Here is a 24,072-nt window from a genome sequence, read left to right as displayed (position 1 = left end):
GAGATGAAAGATCTTTTCATACATCATAACTGGAATTTTTTTAATAAGTTCAGATTGAGCCTTTTTTCAAACTATACTGGAATATGGTAAGTTATTCCAAACCCTCATTTTAAATGTATGAATTGGTGTGACTCTTGGGCTAGGAGTTGGACTCAATGATCCTTGTGGGTCTCTTCTAATTCAGCTTGTTCTGTGATTCTGTGGGTATTTTGATACAATTTTGAAGAAAAAGAAAAAATCAAATAATAAAAGTTGAATTCCTGTATTTAACAGGTTTCTATAAAGTTCAAGAGTGAGGCAGTAAAGTGAGAAGGGAAAAAGAAAAACCTGGTGAGCAGTCAATCAGTTTCTCAGTATGTGGCCTCAGTCTGTACTGAGAAAACAGTACCTCAGGCTTGCCAGCTGTGAAATTTTTAGTTCATCTTTACCACAGAGCACATCACATTTTTTTCTCGTTAAGACAGGGCTGTGAATGGATGATGGATGAACTGTAGACTCATTGTGTTAGAAATACCTATTTCATTTTAAAAGCTCAGCCCCTCCTTGTCAAGGTAGTCATTCCCTCTTGTAACAATAGAAGAAACATCATGAAGTCATAGTTCAGCTGCAGTGAAAGACTTCATTCAAGGATTTGATGAATAGCAAAGGGAAATGTGAGAAAAATAATGTGACAGCTAAAAACTTTTTGTTATCCTCTCCTTTGCTGTCTTGACCTGTAAAATTTTCTGTATTTTTCAGGTTAGGTGAGATTTCCCAATGTAGCCAGAATAGTTTTCAGCTGAGGGAGGTTTTGAGGATGAATTTGCAGATTTTAAATAGACAAAGAATCTGAACTAAACCTTATACTGTTAAGGATGTGCATTTTAGAGCAACTATTGCATCACATCTGCTTCTTAAACAGCTTCAGTTTTATGATTTCTAGAGAAGAAAATAATACATATTTGAAACAGAATTTTGAGATGCAGTATATATTTGCTCTGTTGCATGCTGAAATGTCTTTACATACAATTTCAAGAGCATGCTAATTTCCAGATACTGAGTTTCATACAAATACATTAATTGGATTGAGTTTGAATTTGGAATTTTGTGGGAAGCTATAATTTCAAAGCGGTGGTGGCTGTTAAATATCAATGGGAACTAAAGTCTTGGGGCAGTGTTGGGGATATACAAGACTCCTAGGATCAGACTGCTGTCATTTTGGCATGGTACCTAATTCGATCTCATCCCTGTCTATGGTGTGTTCCTGTGATGACACGTTGCACTGTATTTGCTCTTGTGCTGCAGAGAGCCAGTAGTATCAGTTCAGTAAAGGGAATCGAACATCTGTGCGTTCTCTCACCTCAGGAAGAAAATGCACTGTTTACTCCTCTACACTTTACAAGCATAGCAGCTTAGTTTTCTTCATAAATTTGTCAGTCTTGTAGCATAAGAAAAATGCCTCCTCATTTCCATACAGCAAAGATGTAGATACCAGTTAATTTGAGTTGGATATATATTGGTCAAGTCTGTTTACCTGAATCTGAGGATTGTCTGTATGGCCAGTATAGCTAAGAAATCTACGATGGTTTAATTCTCACTTTTTTTCTCAATAAAACACTTCCTACCATTATCCCCTTCATTTTTTAGGAAGAGTTAAGACTTTTACAAGATAATACAGAGAGTATGAGACTTCAGTGCTCTCTAATGGTGTCTTCTAGCACCAGAAACAGAAAAAGAAATTTGTCAGTGCATGCAGGTTGGATTGTCAAGCCATATTGCTGGTTTAGGGATAGCACAGTTTATTTGAATTTTCTGAGTAATAGTCTTTGCAGAATGAAGTTTAATAACATTTCGTTTGTTGTGTTTATTAATTCCATTACTGTTTTAGCTGCAAACTACTAACAAGTTTGGTTTATGCATATAAGTGGATTTTTTTAAATGTGTATTTGCCTTATTGGCTTTTCTTTACCTGTTTTTTTTCCTTTTTCTTACTGACATGAAATGTGGTGTCTCTTTACTCATGCTGTTAACTAGCAAAAATCAAAAATTAAGAAATCATAACAAATTGATTTTAAAGGTTAAAGGGCTCACTAACATAAACTATCAATCTTTTGTTTTTCATACTCAGAAATGCACCTCTTTCCCTTTCCTTTCCCTCCCACCCATCAGAAGAGCTAAGTAGACAGTTCTTGAGGGTGTGGTTATCATGAGTTAATTGCAACCCTGAGGGGTTTGAGACACTTGGGTGCATTTCATACCTTTTAGCTGTCCAAGGATGAGATTTTCACACGAAGGCTCCACCCCACAGTATTTTACTTTTTATTACATAAATCAGTCTGTGTGCCTAGGGATCATTTATCATTTCCCTAATATTCACCAGGGTACAAACAGTACTGTTCCAGTTCTATTCAACCTCCTTATTTCTCCCTCCTACTCCTGCTCAAAAAAAAAAAAAAAAAAAAAAAAAAAAAAAAAAAAAAAAAAAAAGTTGGCAAGATGCTAAAATTATATAATGGTGGTTCTGTATTTAATGCAGAAATCATACATTATCATAAGAAACTTTCACCCTTGAGTACTCTTTGTACTTCTGAGAACATGATATATGGCTGACTAGTGCACTTAGCAACGATGACTTCATTTCAATCTTACAGTTTCTGAGAAAAGGATTACTGCCTAGAACCTAACTGGTATGAAAAATACATACTTTCAGATGCAACTGCAGTTAATATCAGCTTAAATTTGTGTGTGGAGTGAGTACTCTTGCAACATGAGAGGTGTTAAAATCTATAGGAGTGGAAAGTGAAACATTTGCTGAAGTTTCTGCTTTCATGCCAAAACGTCTTAATTTTTTACCAATTATAAAATTTTTCATCACCATTCACTTATTTACATTTTTCAGCCTTCCCAGCCCAGCTTCTTTGGTTATATTAGTGATACTGGATCAAAAATTAACTAATGTTTCCAAACTCTTCTATGACACTTTAGAAGTTTTCTCTGTTTCTCTGGCAAACGGGCAGCACCAGTTTGTTTCTCCCAGTGTTTTGTGGTTCCTTGACAGAACTTTTTGCATCCCAGATGAGGATGCTCAAAGCCCTAGAGCAGCTTGGGGTCAGTACACTGGAAATTAGCTAAAACTCCTACTGCAGCCACGAGACATAGCGTTCTTAGCTGATGTCAGGGTTATGTGCAATCACGGATCTTAACTTGCAGTATTTTTTCATCCAGCCGTACTTCACAGCTATTCAGCATGTTTCCCTCATGGATAATCATTGCCTGTGCAGCAGGGCTCTCTCAAGTGGTCTGTAGAAACTCTAAAGATTTCCCCTTTTTGTATGTACATTTTGTGGGCAAGTCAGTATCATGACATCTTCTTTGGCTTAATACTATGTAATAAAACTTACAGGCTGAACTTGATTTTTTCCTTGCCTGATGGGCAAGCTCTGGAAACACAATTTTTTTAGTTTCAATTAAATACTTGTGAATACTGGCTTGCTTGGAAGGACATGGAAACTGAATATGCTGTTTTAGAGAGGCTTGAAGGCATGTAGAGAAAATGTGTTTGGAAGGGAAGACAGGTTGAAAAAAATCCTGAGATAGATTTACATGACTCCTTCCACATTTATCTGTTCTTGCGATAAATGCACCCTGTTGGCATGTGCTTGTGATCCTGCCATTTCTTGACTGAGATATCCATGAGTCATTCAGAAAAGAAAAAGCATGATTGAAAAGTGCTAAGTGAAATAAAATATTTGCATACAATAGGGACATGGCATCTGCCTGAGCTATACATTCTTTTAAAACTAAAGTGCAATTGTTCACAATTTTACAGACTTCACCATATTTGTCAAATTTGATGTTTCCACTGATCGTGTCTAATGACTTGTTCAGTACATTTTGGCAAGTTGGTCTTGTCTTCCACAGTGGTTTTCCAACATGCCTCATCATGAGGCTGCCAAGTTCACTTTGAAAGCTGACAAAGCTTTTTATACATTAGTTAAGTCTTACTCAAAACTGCTCTGAGAGGGCCTTTTCTGGCGCCTCAAGTGCCACCCTACAGTATAGATGAAGAGAAGCACTGTATTGCAGAGGTCAGTATGGTCTTTTGTCCCTTCTAGCACTGCTAGAGACAGAAATTAAAAATGCTGTTTTAGGGCACAGTCAGGGGCAATAAAGAAATACAGCATTTGTTCTTAGGGGCAAGAGAGAAAACTCACGCTTGTTGAGTTTTTGTGATTAGTTGACTACCATATTCCTTTTTCATGAATGGTTTACCTTAATGTTCAAGTGAAGAGCAGCTGTTATTCCTAGTCCTTTTTTCTGTGCCAGAATCCAAGAGATAGGTGAAAAACAGGGCTGAGGTTAGGGTTGTGGGTTACAGTATAGAAATCAGTTGCAACGTTCTGCTTTGATTTATGATCACCATGGCTCATGAGTGCCAAAGCTGCCTTTTAAAATTTATGCCTATACATTGTTTTCTAAGGGTTTTAGTGAAGGGGCTTTAGTAATCCATAATAAATGGAAGAATAAAGTAGGGCAAAGGGAATACTAGCAGAAAAAATAACAGTCTGATTTATTCTCTGAGAGTATCATCCTGCTTGTTCAATAAAGTTTAACCAGAGGGTCTCATCCCTTTAAGCTCTCTGGCCCTTGGCCTTTTCCCTGTTACCTCCACATACCTGTTGAGACACAGGTTTTTCTCAGGTTTCATCCCATAGGTTTCTTCCTAGCCAGCCACCCACATCCTTTTAAGACAGATCAGTTGATGAAGTGGAACATTTTATGTGGGGGATCACCTTGGAGTTCAGAGTGCTCACTGTCACACAGAAAAACAGCAGTGTTCTCCCTGAAAGGATGCAACTGGAGAAGATATAAGGCTCGTTGTTCCCAAAGTACTGTAACCACATTAAAATCTGAGCACTAAAAATAGGAATAATAGGGTATTCCACTCCAGTAGCTTCCTAGACAGGATGAAGAATTATCACAGTCCACTTTGAGGTATGTAATTACACACTGAGTTTACTGAAAGCAGTTTCTACAGGTTTATTACATCATTCACAACAAAGCCATCATCAGCTACTGTATTTGTGGATGCTATTAATACCCATATTTTAAAATTAATGATATGTAGTGCCTGTACATGCACTACAGGCATTAGAGTATTGGTGCTCCTCTGCTAGGGTTCATCCACTTTAGCATTTCAAGGGGTGTGGGTGGTTTTGTTTGGTTTGTTGGTTGCAATTTTAATAAATTTGAAGGATTCAGTGGTTTTGTTTCAGGGCTGGTGTAAACCTCAGACTCTTTTATTTAGTTAAAGAATGTTTTTAAGTATCTTTAAGTAGCTGTTCCCAAGAACAAGTAAAAGGAAAAGAATGCTGCTGGGTTTTGGAATTGTTGTCCTTTCTTTGAGTTAGATTTCAGAGTGAAATTTCACAGAAGATGACCTTGTGCATTGGAAGAAAAGGCAATTATTTGCCCTGTTCAAAAAAAGAAAATTGAAAAAACCAAACCCTGGTGACTTATTTCTTGACATGCTGTTGCATGTTTATTCATTTTCCCACTCATTCCTGATGAAATACTGGAGCAAGGAAAGTGGCAGCTGTGGGAGCATGACTTTTGTCAGTACATACCTATCCATCCAAATTTACGCCATGCAATTAGCCATCCCAATTTAATTCTTAATGCACATGCAGTAAAATTGAAAAAAGAAAAGGATTGGTCATTAATTGCATAGAGAAGTCTGAGGTATGCTGAAAGAATTCTAGCTAAAGAAGAGTTGTGTTGTTTTTAATTGATTTATGGCAGACCAGAAAGTAGAACTAGGTCTGTGGAGATGTAACCCTGAGAAGCATTCTAAGTGATGGCAAATAAGGGGAGAATATGGACTTATTGAGGAAAGTGAGTGGACAAGAATAGGACTGAAGTGATAGTGTTTATTTAGAAAATGTGTTTCTGTGGTACTTTTTAAGACTAAACTGTGTGCACAAATGGGGCAGACATAATTTGCCTTCTGAGATGGAGTACTTAGAACTCTTTTGCCACACAGATGCAGGTGGTGGACTCTGAGCTCTGAACTCCCCTCCCTAGCTACTTCAAGGCAGAGGTTGTTCCCTAGAGGGAATCACAGCATTGTTAAGGCTGGGAAAGACATCTTAGGCTGAGTCAGAGCACTAATCTAACACTGCTATCTTCACCATTAAAATGTGTCCCCAGATGCCACATCTACACATCTTTAAAATGTGTGATTCCACCATTTCCCTGTTGTGCCCAAGACAAGAAGTCATCACTTTTTCCTCTGTACATGTGTGTAAGCACACACTTATTCATTTCCTCAAAAACTCATGTTCTTATTTGTCTCCCTGAAGTCCTGTTCTGAAAGCTCCTCCTCAGCTGAAGCACCACAAGCTGCCACATGTGGTCAGAGCTGAGGTACCTCTCTGCCCTTAGGCTGTGATGATGATGATTTTTGAGTAGCTGACAATAAAAGAGAACTAAGATAAGTTGCTTTATCTTGTGTGGTTTAAGAGTGCTTCCAGACAGCATTACCTCAGCTCCACAGTGAAATGGTTACTTGTTTTCTGGCACTGACTTGGCTGTGTCTTTGCCCCTGTCAGGGCCCATATTCATGGGCAGTCTCTCTGATTAAGTTTATGGTCTCCTTAATGAGTAATACATGCAGACTGATGTAATTAATTTTTTTTTTCTTGGAGTATTCCTGTGAAGCAGGGAAGGTCCTTCAACCCTTGATTAGCTGTTCGGAAGCAGATAACAATTCGTGATGTTCAGAGAAGGAGAAAATTCCTTTAATTTTACAAAATTAAAAATCACAGATATTTCCATAGAGTAAAAGGTAAAAGCTTTTGTTAATCATTATATAAAGTGGTTTTTTTAAAATAAAGCATATGTCATATCTCTATAGATGCTTCATTCAAAGTGTACACAGCTTCATCAGAATGAATTATTTAAGAGCAGTCAGTGTTTTTTTCCATCTTTTTATCATAAGCTGTGCTGCATCTGTTACTAGCTGGATATAGCACAGAAAGCCATCCCAAAATAATGAAAAGTATAACTTGGAGAACTGGGCAGACAATTGATAATGTAAATAATAGGTGGAGAGTGGGGGGAAATTAACAAAAATATTTTTTCTTTTAAAAAAACTTTATGAATTTATAGCAAATTTTCTCAAGTTTTTCAAAATCAATTTAAGTGGTTCTACAAAGGGTCTGCATAGCTTCAGTACATTTTTTCCAGATTACATGCCCTTAAGGAAAAAAAGACCCTACTCCGTAATAAAATGTGTCAACTCCATTTATGAAATATTGTTTTATTTTGTCATGAAGGGAGAGGTATTTTTGATACTTCAGAGGTATCTGAGAAGCTGAATTTTGAACTGCTTTTAAGTTTTCTTTAACAGTGCCTTTTGAAATAAAGAATTGCAGTCTGGGAAGTAATTTTTAGTGATAATAAATGCTGAAAACATAGCTTTTCTCTGGTTGAAAAGGCAGAACTTCTGACCCCATAAACCTAGGGATGTTTTACCTTCTGCATTAGTAGAAGGTACAAGAGAGTCAGGCAAGGTCATCATTTGCAAAGTTTTGGGTTAATTCTAGCTCCTAGGCAATATTGACAGAGTTCTGTCAATATTTGGGAGGGTCCATTGTGCTAAGCTGTGTTTTGTAGTCTTGCTTGCCTTGGCCAGGAAGGCAAAGAGAGGAGAGGCTGTTGTTAACAAAGCTTTGCTATTCTAGGCTATTGCTTTATTCAATTTCTACCTAGCCATCCACTGAAAGTCTACCAAAATCACAAAGCAGATAGATGGTGCAGGTCTGAATGCTCTTTCTAGGGGTTGGAGGGTTTTTTTCTTTCCTTTTTGCTTGTGATGATGCTTTTATCATTACTGTGAAAAGCATCTTTCAATATGTTCTGAAAGCATCAAGGAAGCAAGGATGTTTAGTTTTTTAAAAAGCTTCAGAAGTAAAAAAAAAACAAACAAAAAAAAAACCCCCAAAATTATAATATAGTTGTCATGTTAGAGTTTTAAATAACCTGTATGTTTTAAATTAATGTATTTATATGTGAAAGTGAGTAAGAATGGTGATAGTTCTTTGGAAGTGACTGCATTCCCTGCATGAATGTTATTCATAGCTCTCTATTCCCCTGGTACATATAAAGCAAAATTAATTGGCTATCTTTTTACATCTCCCTTTGAATGTTCTCTAGTGACTCTGCAAGTTGCCCCTTTTTGTCTTTCTATTAAATAGCATTTAAAGCTTCTGGCACAGCTGGACTTCAGTATGTAAGAAAGCTTTTAGGGTATTACAATGTCATTAGCTATTGAAGCTACAATATTTGAAACATCGAAACCCATCCTGACTTTGCTGCATGTGGCATGTGCTTAAAAGTTTTGGTTTGTATGTGTATTGTTGAAGCTATCCCTGAACAAAATTGTGCTGACAATGAATAAAGAATCAATGCTGCTTTTTTTAAAAGCTTCTTTTCTAATCTCTGTAATGTGAAACTGAAGACTTAGAACAGTGGGTCAGAGATTGTTCTGCAAGATAAATCCCTTGCATCACATAACCCTGACAACTCCCCAGTTCCATCAAATTAATAACAAATGGATGAGAAGATAAGCAAAACTAATGGGGAGGTTACATTTTTGTGACAAAGGTTTATGGCCATACTGAATCTCATGTACTGTGATATCCCTCCTCCTTTTCCTCCTCCGCTTTGGTATTTTTTTTACTATCAGATCTGAGCATTCCTCTATCTGAAGCTCTTCTGTGGAGGAGATATGATGAATAGCAAGCTGAACTGCATGTCTCCAAAAAGCTGCTGTGAATAGCTTTCTACTTATCTAGTAGAAATCACCTTTTTTTTTTTTTTTTTTTTTTTACAAGGCCAGGCCTCGTTCTTGCACATTGTACATCCACATTCTGCTCCTCGGATGCTGCTACATGTTTGAAGATTGAAACACACTGCTGTAATCCCATCTCCCTCTCTTCTTAAAACTGTGCAATAATGGAGTTCGGCAGCAGTGACTGAATGTTATCTGGACTGGCTGTTTTCACAAAGCAGGACCAGCTTACAGCAGGTGGCTCAGGGTGATGTCTAATTGAGTTTTGAGTATCTCCAAGGGTGGAGATGCTACAGATGGAGATGTCAAAGCCACTCTGCACAACCTGTTCCAGTGTGAGACCAGCCATGTTGTGAACTCTTTTTTTTCCTAATATCTGATTGTAATGTCACATGTTCCAACTTGTGTCCATTGCCTTTTGACCTGTCTCTGGGCAACTCCCTTTTAATCCAGTCTGTCAAATTGTCTTGATTCACTACAGTAGATAGGTAATGAGCAGAAGAGTAAACAATTTTCAAATTACTTCTATTGGAGATCTGCTCCAAACACACCTTTGAATCCAATGGTCAAGACAACTGTACAAGATGTAGGAGACTGTTTCATTAAAATGGAGAATGGGTAGTCCAACTGAAGGGTTGTGGCATCAAAATTTTGAAAAAAATAGGGAGCTGGTAGTTCTTCTGTAGCTCTTAGCTGGTCACACATAAACCAGCAGGCTACTTTAGAGGCAAAGGTGAACGTGATGACCTCGAGAGTTCAATTTACAACTGCACCTGCAGTTTGCCAGGGAGGAATCACTTGCTAAAGAAACTGAATAATGAATCCAACTTTCAACCCCTACTGATGGAGGGGCAGATAAATATGAAACTTTACCTACTCAAGGAGTATTTCTCCATGCTTATTCTCTGCTTTGCATTAATTTTATTTTTTCTCTTTTCTATCCAACAAAAAGCAAGTAGGAGTTTTTGCTCCTAAGAAGGAAAAAGGGAACCTATTTTAATAAAGCCAAGTTATTTCTCTTTAGAGATTATTTCAGTAGGTTTGCATCAAGAACTTGAAATTAATCTGGAGGACAGTTACAAGGAATGTTTTCCCAAGACGAGCCATGAGAAATTGCTGTATGGACATACACTGTGGAATATGTTAGTGGGCCTCTTGATCCTGATCATTGACTATTTCAGCTGCACAAAGGAAGTATTTACAGAATCTGAAAATCATCAAGGATCATTTAAATGCTCAAACAGTAAAAAGGTTATTTTTGTGCTTTGGTTTGGGCCTCCACAGTTAGAGGTGAAGGTGAAATGCTGGCTCACTGATGTCAAAGCCAAACTTTTACTACTTCAAGAAATCTCTCCAGTCAAACAGCCTGTAGCACATAGTGGGACAGAGACAGTGAAACTCTACCATAGGACCAAAATGGAAGCACTGTAGAGAAGTAGAAGAATAAGCACTGGTTTTATCAGCTGCACTGCTTATTCCTTTGCATCACAAATAACTTGAAAATCCATGTTACCTAAGCTCTCTTGCTGCAGCAATACTGTGAATGTCTTAGGCTAACATAAATTTTAGGAAACAATGTTGACTTCTGCTTCCACTTATAAAATCTTTTCTTTTCTAATTCTCCACTTGTAATCATGTTGTCAAAATACTCTAATTTTATACAGATAGCTCTTTTTTTGTCTTACTAACGAGAGAACAAGGAAATAAATGGGAAAGAAGATAAATCTACAAAAGCCATGTTCATTTTATCCAGAATTTCAGTCACTACTTTTTTAATCTGTTTCTGTTTAGCTAAGAAATTTAATAGGACTTTAAGATATCAAGAGTATTGCTTAGTAATAAGCAGTTCAGAGCTATTGAATTGATTCTTTTCCTGTATAGCAAAATATGTAATTGTTTGGGGGATTTTTTATCTTTCAATTAATTTTTTTATTGGATGAGAAGACAACCATTCATTGAATTAAGAGGCTGGGGGGGAAGAAGAATAGTCACATTCTCTTAGAAGCTTACCTGACATTTTCTTTACCATCCCTTTAACACAGCTCAGCTAGCCCAGATACTTTATATTTCCTAAAATTCCTAAGTTTGTTTTTTTTTTTTTTCAGTGTGTTAGGACTTTACAGGAATTCTTGTCCCATATTCTGTACTAGATTTAGCAATTGGAATCTTATGCTTTACATGCCTGTTCCTAGGGATTGAGCAGCTTGTTTACTGAGATAATATAAGTGATCCCAGTGGTTTTTACTGGCAGTGGAAGGTACACTGAATATTCAAAGCAAACAGAATTGATTTTAAAGAATGCAAAAAAGTAACCACTGTGAGACTTGTGAGAGTTGAAACATTTCTGAGTAGTTTTTCTGCTTTGTGATTTGCTTTTCTGGTGTAAACCTTTTTTAATGACCTGATACACATACCTTCTCCTTTGATAAACCTAAAGAATCTACCATAGGTTTTTTCAAAAGAGCAAAGATGCTTAAATTGATGTTATAGTTAGGTTAGCCACCTCTCCTTTTTCAGTGAAAGAATAATAATTTACATTTATACTATCCTGTTTCCTCCTGGGGCTTCACATAAGCTTCCCTCTTATTACACCAGTCTTCCAGAAATCCCATCTTCTGATTCTGAGAAGAGTGCAAGGAAGAGATGAAATTTTGAATCATTATTTATATTCCTTACGTAGAGCATTGAAGCACATTCTGCTAGCATATGCTTTTTGTTTTGATAGAAAACTAATAATTAATATGGTCATAGCTTCTCTGTTGGATTCTTCCAAATGACAAAGCAGAGATGGACAGTCCCACAGAGCCAAAACTATGTGTGCCCTAAATTGATAACTTTCAGAGTATCGCCAATGCTGACAACAACACATTGGTCAAAAGCAAATATTATTAAGTCTACAGTCTTGTATATAGTGTTTATAGACATGATAGGAATGTGGTCTTGTGGAGGGTAAGACCCATATGTTTTCATTTAGATACTTTTCAGTAAGCTTTTAAATCCTGTTGAAGACCTTGCTAAGCTTGGTTTTGAATGATTAGTTGGGAAACATTGTATTTAAAGCATTGCTCTATTAAATTAATATCTCTTGTAGAAATTTAATCTGTTGATGATAAAAAGAAATAAATGGGAGGGAGGAAAACAAGAGTTCATATTCAAAAGGTAGAAACCAGTTCACAAAACTCATTCTGATTGTAGCCACATGAAAGAGACATGGTGTGGTACACTGTATTCATATTGTGTCCTGTGCTTGCTGAAGTGTTATAACTTATGAAACCATGCTTTTTTCATGAGAATTTTATCATCCTATGGTAAGCCTTGCTGTGAAAAATTTTTCTTGACTGTGTTTGAAATGTACTATATTAGGGATTAATCCAGCGAAGAAAATAGTATGTGGGATTCCCAGGTACATAAGGAGTCCATTTGCTTTTTAGTATTTGAGGAAATTCTGCAGAGTGTTCAGAACCCAAAAACCTGAAACTTGAAGTACTTTCGTCAAGCATCTCCTTATTTTTCTTTGTCCTCTTGTAATGACATACTTATCACTATCCACTGAATGGAATAAATAGATATATCTGAAAAATATACTTTTATAGGATCTCCAGAGATCAACAATGACAACTGTAGAAGCATGGTGCCCCCATTGTACATGGGAAGCAAGTGCCAAGGCCACTCGGATTCATATGTTCCGAGAAGACAATTTTTGTTTTATTGGTATGCCATAATTTCCCTTTGGCACAAAATCTCTCCAAAGAGGCCAAAGTACTGGATCCATTACTTCAATACTCTTTGAGAAAACTTCCAGATTTAAAGTTTCTGCCAGGTAAAGAAGCTTCCTTTCCTTAGTCCAGTCATTATAAAAACTCCATGCTTCCTTCAAAACAAGTTGCAGGTCTTACTCTCTTGTTGAGAGTAAGAGACTGTGTTGGATTTTTGGGGAAAGAATAAAGCATCTGTTGAATGTAGCTCAGTTAAAAAATCAGTGTGTGTAAATAGGTTCTCCAAAGCATGATCAAGAGCATCTCTCTGATGGTTTTGCTGTGACTCACTGCTGTATTTATTGGTATAGAGGAAGACAATCTTCCTAATTCAGATACTTACGAAAGTTGTCATAAATTAGGCAGTTTGAAAACTCTCATCTGCAAGTATTAGCTAAGCTCTTTTTTCCTACTGGATAAATGTTTAATCTTTTGTAAAGTATGACTTGGTTTTAGCCTTTATACACCTACTTTACAATAATATCCATGAAGTTTTTCTCTCTTTCAGGTAGTCCCAGGAGCTCAGTGAAAGTTATATGTAAGAGAAACATCTATGGAATTTGATTCTATATTTAGTTTCTATAACTCAGTTCTTCTTTGTGTTTTATGCATGCATGTTGTTTTCTTTTGCATATCACTCTTAATGAACCCCTGGTGTTTTTTTTTCAGCTTTTTTTTTCTTTTGCTTTTTTTTTTCCTTTTTTTTTTTTAGCTCTGGTTGTTCTGCTAGTCTTGCACAAAAAAAAAAAACACTTATAAGGAGAGGGGAATTATGTTTTAAGGGATAAGTTATCAACTTTTCTTGCTCTGCCCTGATTTATTTATAACTACTTAATTGATGTAGTCTTTTATAAAACCCCTTTACATATTTAACTTTGAATTAGAATCAAATTAAAATTTGGGTTGCTTTTATCTGTATTTGCAATGTAACTGCCCCTACCTTCCACAGGGTCTCTTAACAGTCCAGAATTTTTGGTGCTGGATGTTTTAGTGGATTAAACAATTTTTTGTATCTTCCTAAATGCCATTTTTGTCTAACCTGCACTCCAAAATGAAATGTATTTAGTGGTCTGAGTCTTGACCCTGGTGAACAGCAGTCTGCATTACAAAACTGACACATAACTGGTGGTTTCTGCTTGGGGACACTCAGACCCAGTCAGCATGGGGGCACAATTACCTCACACCCCAGGGAATGTTTTCTGAAGTTGAAGACTGAGGTCATTCATCAGGCAATAGGGAAAACCACTTGTGAAACTGGTCTCTACACCAGCCAGAGAGAGCATTTCCCAGTGCTGCTGTGGCCTCATTGCTCCCTTTGGTTAAGAGGTTTTATAATTTGGGATCTCTTAGACTGCCTCAGTTACATGTGCCATTTGCTTTGTAGTAGAATATGGAAGCAATTATTTGCATTTCAGGGTGATGTTTTTAGCAGGTTATTTGTTGCAAACGTTATCTTAATATAGGTAAATTCCTGATTCTGCTACAGTTACTTTGTGTTTTGCTTTCATTGGAGAACTGGGACGTGTGATTAATACACCAGTTTATGTTTGTTAGTGCATTATTGACTGTACCATCTACTCATTAAGATAAGTAATAATACTCATTAAGAGTTACTCTGATACTGAAGTTGAGAGACTTAAGCGGCTGTCATCTTCGTGCCAAATGGATTAAAACAAAAATGCACAGCCCTTCTTGGTAGATCAGTGCTCAATTTCAGCTGGGTCATATCAGGTTAATAAGGCAAAGTATCAGGTTTCCTTTTGTGTTTTTTTTTTTCTCTTTTGGTTGAAAAAAAGGATAATAAAGGTTTGGTTTTGTTCATATCTTTACCTATTGCAGCTCAAAACTGTGTGTGAACATTTTTATTTCAGAGCACAGTAACACAATTTAGGTAATTTCATACCTGTATTAAATTAGCTATAAGTGAAAATGCAAATTAATAAAATTAATTTTTTCCATCTGCTGTGTAAATAAGCCTTAAACTTCCAGTGGTTACTGAATAGGGGAAGTGGCTTATGAGGAGGAATGAATACAGGGCTATCAGTCTGAATCAGCCAGAGGCTACATAGGTAGAATAATTCTTTGGGTCAGGGCCATGAAGGAGACTGCTCTAAAAGCCCACTCACTTTTACTTTTTATAACATTGGCAGTATAAACAGGGAACTTTTTTTCAAAAACTGTCATAAGTTGGAGAGAGTTGGAGAGAGGATGTAGAAGGAAGGAGGAACGTGCTGCTGGGATGGGGACTGGTGGGAAAAAATTCTTCAGAGTCCAGGAACTTTGTTGGAACCTCCAGAAAAGCAGCCTGTACTGCCAAAAAAAAAAAAAAAAAGTGTGAGCTCCTTTCTAAGCATGTTTTCTCCTGTCTTCAGATTGGGGTGGTCACAACACACCTCTTACCTTCACTTACTTTTTCCAGGTGTTTTTTTTTTTTTTTCTTGTATAAGTGCAAAGAAAATAATTAATATATTTTCGAAACACTCTGAAAGCTTAGACTTAAGCACTGATTGTGGCATAGGCCACAGGACAAGCTCATCGTAAAGGTAACTGTAAATACTGGAGTGGGGAGAGAAAAAGTAATCTTGGTCCACCAGTGGGCATGACTTTATTATCATACTTTGAAGAATATGTCAGCTGGAGATGTCAGGGTATTTTTGCATACCTCCAACCCTTTGCAGTCACATTTTATGATCTCTCTAAGCTCTGTGCAAAAGCCACAGCTCTGGTACACCTTGGTGGGATAGTGTTGGGAGTCTCATTTGATAGCAGGTATTTCTACTCTTCTCTGAACTTTGATGTCTGTTTGAATTGCAAAACCTTGGACCTTGTTTAAAGTTTGGGGGGGAGGTGGGGTTTATACATGCTGGTGCTGTCATGCTCTCTGTCCTATTACTTTTTAAAAATATATTTTGGGCAATTATAACCAAATTCAAGTGTATCAAAGGTATTGAGCCCAAGTGAGTGTTGCAGAAACTGGCAGCTGTGGAGATGAGAGAGTGCCTGATAATGTTCCCACCATGGGGAGGCTTATCCCATACTTCACGTGGGAAAATAATCCCAGGGAACACCAGTCATTTGGCTTGGCTATTTATGGAACTACTTATTTATTCTTAGAAATCCTTTGAGGGTACTTTTGTAAACTGAGTATCTACTTTGTACAAAAATGTCTAGATGATCTGTGGCAAGTGATGTATTGCTTTGATTGGTTGCACATGATTTTGGCATGTTCTGATGCCCTAGTAAAATCTGTGGGTTTTTATTTCTTTCTCTCCCCAAGATTTCTTTCGATCTAGCCGAATATACTGCTGACGTTGATGGGGTTGGCACTTTACGACTCCTAGATGCTATTAAGACCTGTGGCCTTATCAACTCTGTGAAGTTTTACCAAGCCTCCACCAGTGAACTTTTTGGAAAAGTGCAGGAAATCCCACAAAAGGAGACCACCCCTTTTTACCCAAGATCGCCTTATGGTGAGGAGCGCTGATGGTGTGTGTGTAGTGTCTGTCTGTCTGTTCTCCCTGTTCATGTCTCAGGGCTGAAGTCATTTGGATGTAAGATTAGAATGATGATAGAGCTAAAGTGACTAGACATGTTGAGAGGCATACCTTTATGAATTACTATATAAAAAGTATTTGCTGCCATTGCCTGGGGGTTGGAAATTAGCATCTCACTTCACAAGACCTTGTTCATTCAGCTCAGAGGTGAAGAGCTCTTGAAGAAGGGGGGGTAGGGGGTGACTCTTCCTTCACAAAGGGTTGTGAGGTACCACTGAAGTGATAAAGTTTCATTTCTTTTTTTTTTTTTTTTTTTTGCCTAAATGAAAGACTCCCAAGAGCTCACTTCTTCCTTCGTGAACTCGTATGAAATTTGAAACACTTATTAAAGCAATGGGCATGGAGGATTTTGGTGATAAAGTTTCAAATCAATTTGAGTGTTAAGGCACCAGATTCTCACTTTTATTCCTCCAAAGTAATTTTGGTTTTGTTTTGGCTTTTTTTTAATTAACAGAGGTCACTACAGTGGCATATTTCACACGCTCTGACTGTGGTAATTATATTGCTAAAGAAAAAAATGCTGTGCTTGAGTGTGTATAAGAAAACAAGTAAGAAAGTGCCCTGGTGTTTTTCTGGCCAGTTCAGAGACTGCTCAGAATATGAGTATTTTCCCATTCAGATGCTGTTTATTGGGATTTTGTTTATTTTTAATATGAAATTTGGCACATATAGGGAATTAATCAAATAATAAAGCACTTTGCTGTGGAAATGTGGACTTCAACCCTGCATGTGATAGAGACTTGTGTGTGTGTCTGAGCTGTGTATGAGCCAAGAATTTATCCAATAATGCTTCAAAATTATTTTTACAGGGGCAGCAAAACTGTATGCCTATTGGATTGTGGTGAACTTCAGAGAAGCCTACAATCTCTTTGCTGTGAATGGCATCCTCTTTAATCATGAGAGCCCCAGAAGAGGTTAGAAAATCCATGTGAAACTGTTTCCAACTTTGCATGTATCTGATTGGGAAAATGGAAAAATGCATCCACAGGTTTCATTTAAATGTGCCAGAATTCTGTAGGGAAGGTGTCATGACTTGCAGCCTACCCATGGCATTTGGTGCAGCCCTCCTGGCAGTCTCAGAGCCTCAGAGCTCAAGAATAGCAGCTTTCCCCTTCAAGTATCGTATTCCATTTTGTAGCTCAAAAATGCCTAAAGGAAATTTGTGTATCTAATTTTGTGTCCCTCTTGATAATAAGTAAAGGCAAAAATGTTAATATAAGTTATTAAAAAAGGCAGGTTTTCTAAACATTTATTTGGGCAACTACATAACAGATGCAATTTTAGGTGTGACATACTCAAGATGTTAATTTGTGTATAAATGTCAAATTAAGAGGCAGAAATAATAGATGTTCTAAGTTCTTAAGACTAATTAGTACAGCCTGGTATATTTTGAAAAAATTTTGAATTATGTGCCCTACTGTTTTACAAGATGGCTTTTAACACTTTGCTTTAAAATGCTTTTCAGTTTAATCCTTAATAGCAATGCAGCTTAAATTCCACTTAATCATCCCTTTTCCGCTTGCAGTACTTTATGAACAATTAATGCTGGTATTTAGTTTGAGTAAGACTCCATGGTTGATTAGAAGTCTCTTTTACAATGACAGTTTTCCTCTGCCCTTTAAGTACTGTGACTGTAGAAAACACTCTAAAATTAAACTTTAAATTAACACAGAAAATTGGATTCTCAGTGCAGAAGCCTTTTATTGTGGTCTGTTTCTAAATGAAAAATAAATTCAAGTTTTACAGGAATGCAATTATATAAATTATAGCCTGGCACAAAATATAAGATTTTTTAATCATACTTATATGATACTAATATAAAACAGACCATAATTTCAACTCTGCTTAAAAGGAAGAAAAAAAAAAAAAAGAGGAGAAAAAAGGAGTCCATGTCAATAGGATTTAAATACTCATTTCAGTCTTTGGGAGTCACAGCTGTGAAACCTCATCATACAGTGGATAGGCAGCATTTACAGTAATTGGTGGTAGAAGCTGGTGTATCACTTCACTGGAGCAAATAAAGCACAAGTTCAAAATTAAAGGGGAATCATATTCACTAGTTTATTTAATTTAGAAGCCCTAATACTTTGCTTTCTATTAAAGAGTTTACTGAGGTGTATTCATAGCTGTAAACTAATATTCAAATTGCTCTGAGATATCACTATGCAATCAAAACATTCTGACCATTGTAAAAAATGTGGGAATATGCAATAAAAAATATTAACTTGGTATGATTTCTAATAACTCTATGGAACAAGAAGATGAGATCAAAATTTTATGAACACATAGTGTTTCTGATGCTCTGGTATAGACTCGTGCTGTTTTGAAGAAGGGTAACTTCAGTACTCATTGCTATTTTGATCCCATGGATGTTTGGTCCTGCTTTAACACTACTGCAATAGAATTTCCAATCTGAGGTCTCTTTTCAACACATTTGACGTCCCCATGGAGCACTCAAGTCTGTGCTTTGAAGTCTCAGGCTGAACTTTTCATTGTGTGTGTGTTTGCTGGGTGAAGTTTTGGACCCTTTATGCCATGAACAGGAATCTTCTCCTAGAAATGGTTTCAGTTGACTCTTTTTGCCTTAGCAGGAGTAATTGCCATGAAAGCAGCTGTAACCACAGACCAGTGTTATTTGTATGGTGTTTTTGTGGGGAAAGGTTTCGAAAAGCTATACAGATAAGAACATGACATAACAATAGTTTTCAGATTGCTTCTTGATAGTCATTCATCACTTTCTTAATATTTTTGAAGATTGCAAAGGTACTTCAGGAGGAAAAGAGGGTTTAACTGGAATTTCTAACACCTATGCAAAGCTGGTAATATCCATGGAAGTTTTAAAATGCTTTATGGTTTAGCCTTTTTCTTATACTGATTTCAAAGATTGGGAATACCTAAATAAATCAATACACATTTTCTTCCAATACTATATACCACTATTTCAGTTGGTTTAGGGTTACAATGAATGCATCAAATACAACATCCCATTGATGGTGGTATTATTTGCATCTTGTCCACACAAAACCCAATGTCCAGAAATCAGAGAAGAGCAGAAGGTTGCAGCAGTGCCACTTGCTGAGGTGCAGAATTGATCGCTCCTGGTGGACAATGCATACCTGAATTTTAAATAATACTTTTGAAAATTTCTGTAAGTTTCTTACACAAAATGTATTTATGAGAAAAAACTGAAGAGACAAACTCTAGTATTCCTTGTAGCCAGGGATCTGTGAAATATGCTACACTGGAAGGCAATGGTAAGGATGAGAAGAATGTGTTTTTCATACCTTGGAGCCTGCAGTGTGGACTGTGATCAAATATAGAAGTATTTGTATTTGAAGTATGAGTACTCATGTTGAAAGATGGTGAATTGCAGTTGTCTGCCAAGCTGGTCACTGATGTTGAATTGAACAAACAATTGTAAAGAGTTTGCTTCATGATCTGTATTGTAAATGAGTGTTTGGGGTCACTCAAAAAATCACCCACAATGATTTTAGCAAAAATGGGTTTGATACGAATTTATAAAAACATGACTTAACAAAGTTTGATGGCAAGGTTCACTCTATTATTTACTACATGGATGAAACATACAAATGAATACAGAGTTAGAATCAATTTGGAATTATTTGCACAGAGACTAAAAGTGTAAAGGAGACCCATTGTGGCAAGTATCTAAACTCCTGATTCAGCTTAGGTGCAGCTAATTCCAGTCTTAGTCTCAGACCTTTACAATGATTTATGTCTTAAAAAATCAATTCTTCCATTCATTAGTACTAATTTAGCATGCTACCAGCAACTTACTGGGCATCTATTTTGTATAAGGGATCTCTCCACTGTAATACCTCAATCTCAGGTAAGGAATCTCAAACCTTGACATGAGTCCCAGATCTAGGGGAAAGGCATGGCAAAGCAGTGAACCTGTAATTTAAATAGAGCTGAAACTGCATATATCCAAAGTTTTTAGTAGAAAAGTCTCTCTGGCTCAAGGAGCAACTTTGAGAGGTGTCCTAACTCAAGGGGGGAATCACTGCCACAAAGCCATGCTGCCTTGCAGAGAGAGCTCATAGGTGGCTCAATTAGACTGTCACTTAAGGGATAAGGTGGTTGGCTTGTGGTTGAATTACACGTGATGGGAAGGTATGTATGAGACCCTTTGGACCCTCAACTGTCTTTGTTCTTCAATAACTGAATCTTGGAAAAACCACCCACTATTCATGTGTTCAAGCATCAATGCACCCTGGGTTAGTCTGCCCCTTTGTAGCTTTCATGGAGGCGTTCCTGGCCCTGCTACAGCTCAGGTGTTTATGTCCTTTGGGGCCTGCACCAAAGTACTGCTAGTTTGGATAAGGGGGCCAAGTGCATCTGCCACAATCCCTCTTTTTTGTAATGTTCTGATATTGTAGTGCTGGGCCAGCAGTGCACAAGCCTAGTGAAAATGAGAACTGTCTGATCTCAAGAGCTGCTTCCCTATAAAAGGAGTTCAGGAATCTACACTTCTTTCAGAATGCCAATTCTTCTTCTGAGCCTTTCCAGCTTAAACTCAGAAAGGAGCACCAGTAGTTAATCTCATGTACCCTGTAAAATAATAGGGAAGTCTGCACAGAGTTCATAAGGGTAAAGAGTGCTTAAGTCTAATATGAAAGGTTTCATATTTCTCAAAATTACAAAGGCTTGAGAGAAGTGCTGGATTTGGGAACATTTGGTTTTCTACTTTTATCTTGCTCTCCAAGAGAAAGACAGTAACAGGAGTAGTTCTAAGATGTGACGCCATAGTGTAAAGCTGAGCACTTAAGTTTGCTGTGTGGGCTTCCTTTTAAGTATGATGTTTCATGTTCTGACAATCAGAGTGACTTTACAAAAATACCAGTGATAAATTCGAGATTGGCTGAACCCACTGCCGGAGCCTTATATCTTAATTTGGGAATAGTACAACATTATTAAATTGCACAAGTACTTGGGTCTATACTCAAGAGATACGTGTGTATGTAACAGCAGAAAATATTATCTGAAATTTCATATGAAGTAAAATTAGTGGCTGTGTTAGACTAATCTTAATAAAATACACATCTACTTTGAGCCTTTCTGTAGTTACTTTCCTTTCTGTTATTTTCTTTATATTATACATACTGCCTCTCATTTGATTTTCCCTTCATTTCACTTAGTCACTTTTACAGTTTTGTAAGATGAAATAGTCACTTTTTGACCAGTGCATACTTTTTCAGCTCACATAAATCAACACAGCTGCACTGAAATGAGTAGGGTCAGGTTGATTTATGCCAGCTGAGGGTCTGGCATAGTACTTCCAGTAATAGTCTGGTAGTGTAAGATAAGCATGACTTGCTTCCTTTGGGGAAAAGACCTGTATTAGCAGTATACTTTGCTAAAGCTAATTTCTTCAGTTACTTTCATCCATTTTATCAGGTATAGCTCAAGAGTTTTGTGATTTATGGTCATGACAAGGTGAATGGGATCTTCATTTCTGAAGCTTATTTATTGTCTACGTATGACATGAGCTGAAGATCAATATGCTCTACAGTAGCTACAGGCAGTCCCTGTATTCAAAAATGAACAAAAGAAAACCTAAAAAAAACTTTTCCAGAACAGAATAATGTTTGATTTTTTACTCTCCCCCTCAAAACAACTTCATGGGATACCAAATGGGGGAGGTGGTGGCTATCAAGTTGCTGGTGGTAGTTGAATATGTCTCCCAGTATTACCAGTGTGGAAATGTTTGCCCTATAGCAATATTGGAAAGATATTTCTGTTCCGTGAGATGGCGGTTTTGACAGTGGAAGAATGAGGCAATTAGCAAGTCTAGTTTTCAGGAAATCTGGGGCTTGATCCAAACCTTTTTTTTACTTCATTGGAAAGATTCCTGTTCTTTTGTTGGGCTCTGGATCTCACTAATACCTCCTCTTCTGAGTGGGAAAGCAAACTGCTTGTTGACAGTGTCATTTGTTTCGTCCCAGACAAGCCCTTACTGTTGTCTCTCTTCAGTTCTCTGTAAGAAGTTGTCTCAGGTTTACAAGATGTGCCTTTGGATGTCTGAGATAACTTTCTGATTTGGTTAACCACTTCATTGCTTGCCTCATCTGATCTTAATCTGCCAAGATGTACAAACATGTACAGCATGTTTCCTGACACAATGCAACAAAAGTTTTGTTTGGTTTTTGTTGGGTTTTTTTCCCCCTAAGTAATTCTTTGCCTCCACGCATGACATCATTGTGTAGATCATTCAGTAGGGAATTTTTGTGTGTCTGATACCAACTCTGGTAAAGCAGTTGTCATCAGACCATTGCTGTATAGCCAGAGGGAAAGGATACAACTGCTCATTTCTGTGATCTCTTTCAGCCAGGGTGGAAATGTCTAGGTATTAGATTGCAGGCTGAATGTTGTCAAAGTACATGTACTGAGATTAAAATGAAAAGAAATCATCTCTTAAATAGAATGGGGAGTGTTCTTTGCTTTTATTGTGCATCTAGGTCTCAGGTTAGCCAGGGAGAAGGGGGTAAGAGTTTCCCCTACTCACTGTAAATATGTGTCTTTTGATTTTATGGTTTTTGTTGTTACCTTTTTTTAAAAAAATCAGCTTTTAGTCTCCCTTATGCCTCTATTTCATAGAGAAGGCAGAAGCAGATGGTGACATCTGCTACTGACTTTAACAAGAAATCTGTGCAATTCCTACTGTAGCAGCTGTTCTTCTGCATCTACTGTATAGACATGCAGTCAACATCTGCCAGATTTCCCTTTCTCATGTCTGTGGTTGGAGACTAATCTCTTAAAGCACTTTCAGCTTGGTCATCCTAGTACCACTGGAAATACTAAGGGCTTTTCCTGATGCTTTTTTGGTAAATAGAGGCCTGTGAAAGACGTAAGTGTGTAAAAGTTTAGTGCAAAGCTACATCTCCTCCATTTAATCCAAAATTTCCAAACACATGAGTATATCTCAATAGAAAAAGTCAGCAGAGTTGACTATACTGCTCCTTGCTGGATGAGAAGCATACAGGCTGGCTGTTGTCATCAGGATCATCTGCTTTGCACATTGAAAACTTGATGGCAAGGTACCATGGCCAATGCAAAAGGACTTACTCAGACATTTGTGTGCTATAGAGCAGCCAAGATCATTTCATGCTTTTTAGTTTGCGTGTTTCAACAGAGAAAGCATGCAGTGTCCTGGAGACATGCATTCTTACTGGCTTCTTCTCCCTGCTGCGAGACTGATCCTGCTAAGTGATCCATGCAGGTGTTCCCTTATCTACACATGCAGTCAGACATCACTGGGGATAAATGTGGGCATTACAGTCTACTTGCACAAATGCATTTGCAGCAATATTGACTGTGATAATAGAAAATTGCCGGGTAATACCTTTCCTCTGTTTTACCTAAGCACAAGTGTTTTCCCCTTGAAAAAGATCTGGTGTTACAAGATAAGTAAATTCAGTTAACTATGATGATGTTGAACCAGCTACTGACCAATTAATACAGATCAGAGCACATGAAAACATGTGGAGATTTTTTGTCTGGTTCTTATGCTGCTAATAAGCCATATTAACCTTATGTTTCTAGTGCCACTTTCCTAGTGCTAGCCAACACTAAGATATGAAGGTAGTGCAACCACACCAAAATATGAGTGGGTTTCCCTTCATTAAATTGTGTTTTAAAAGCAGTACCAGACATCTGAAATAAGATCTAGAGGGTGAGACCATTTCTGCATGCCCTTCATTTTAGGCATCCTGCCCTTAGTTTTGGGCATCCAGGTAATCCAGGTGAGTGCCATGCAACTTGTCATATATGGGAATGAAATAATCTTGTACATGAACTGAATCAGGATATAAAAAGATATTTTTCTAAAGTGACTCATTGATGAAGTAAGATACTGTGTTGAACAGTCTTGACTACTGAAATCTTTTTGATTCAGTCTTTGAAACAATAG

General features: G+C 37.3%; 1 protein-coding gene across 1 annotated transcript in view; it reads left to right on the top strand.

Annotated features, from left to right (window-relative positions):
• GMDS (GDP-mannose 4,6-dehydratase) overlaps positions 1 to 24,072 on the top strand; it is a 407,972-nt gene that overhangs the window by 136,992 nt on the left and 246,908 nt on the right. The window contains exons 5-6 of the mRNA XM_053950230.1: positions 15,866 to 16,058; positions 16,952 to 17,056. Of these exons, the coding sequence (XP_053806205.1) occupies positions 15,866 to 16,058; positions 16,952 to 17,056 (298 nt within the window). The remainder of the gene's footprint in view (positions 1 to 15,865; positions 16,059 to 16,951; positions 17,057 to 24,072) is intronic.

Source organism: Vidua chalybeata, chromosome 1 (assembly GCF_026979565.1).
Source record: "Vidua chalybeata isolate OUT-0048 chromosome 1, bVidCha1 merged haplotype, whole genome shotgun sequence".
In the NCBI taxonomy this organism is placed as follows: Eukaryota; Metazoa; Chordata; class Aves; order Passeriformes; family Viduidae; genus Vidua; species Vidua chalybeata.
The sequence above is the reverse complement of the archived record's forward strand: the minus strand, read 5'-3'. Positions and strand labels throughout refer to the sequence as shown.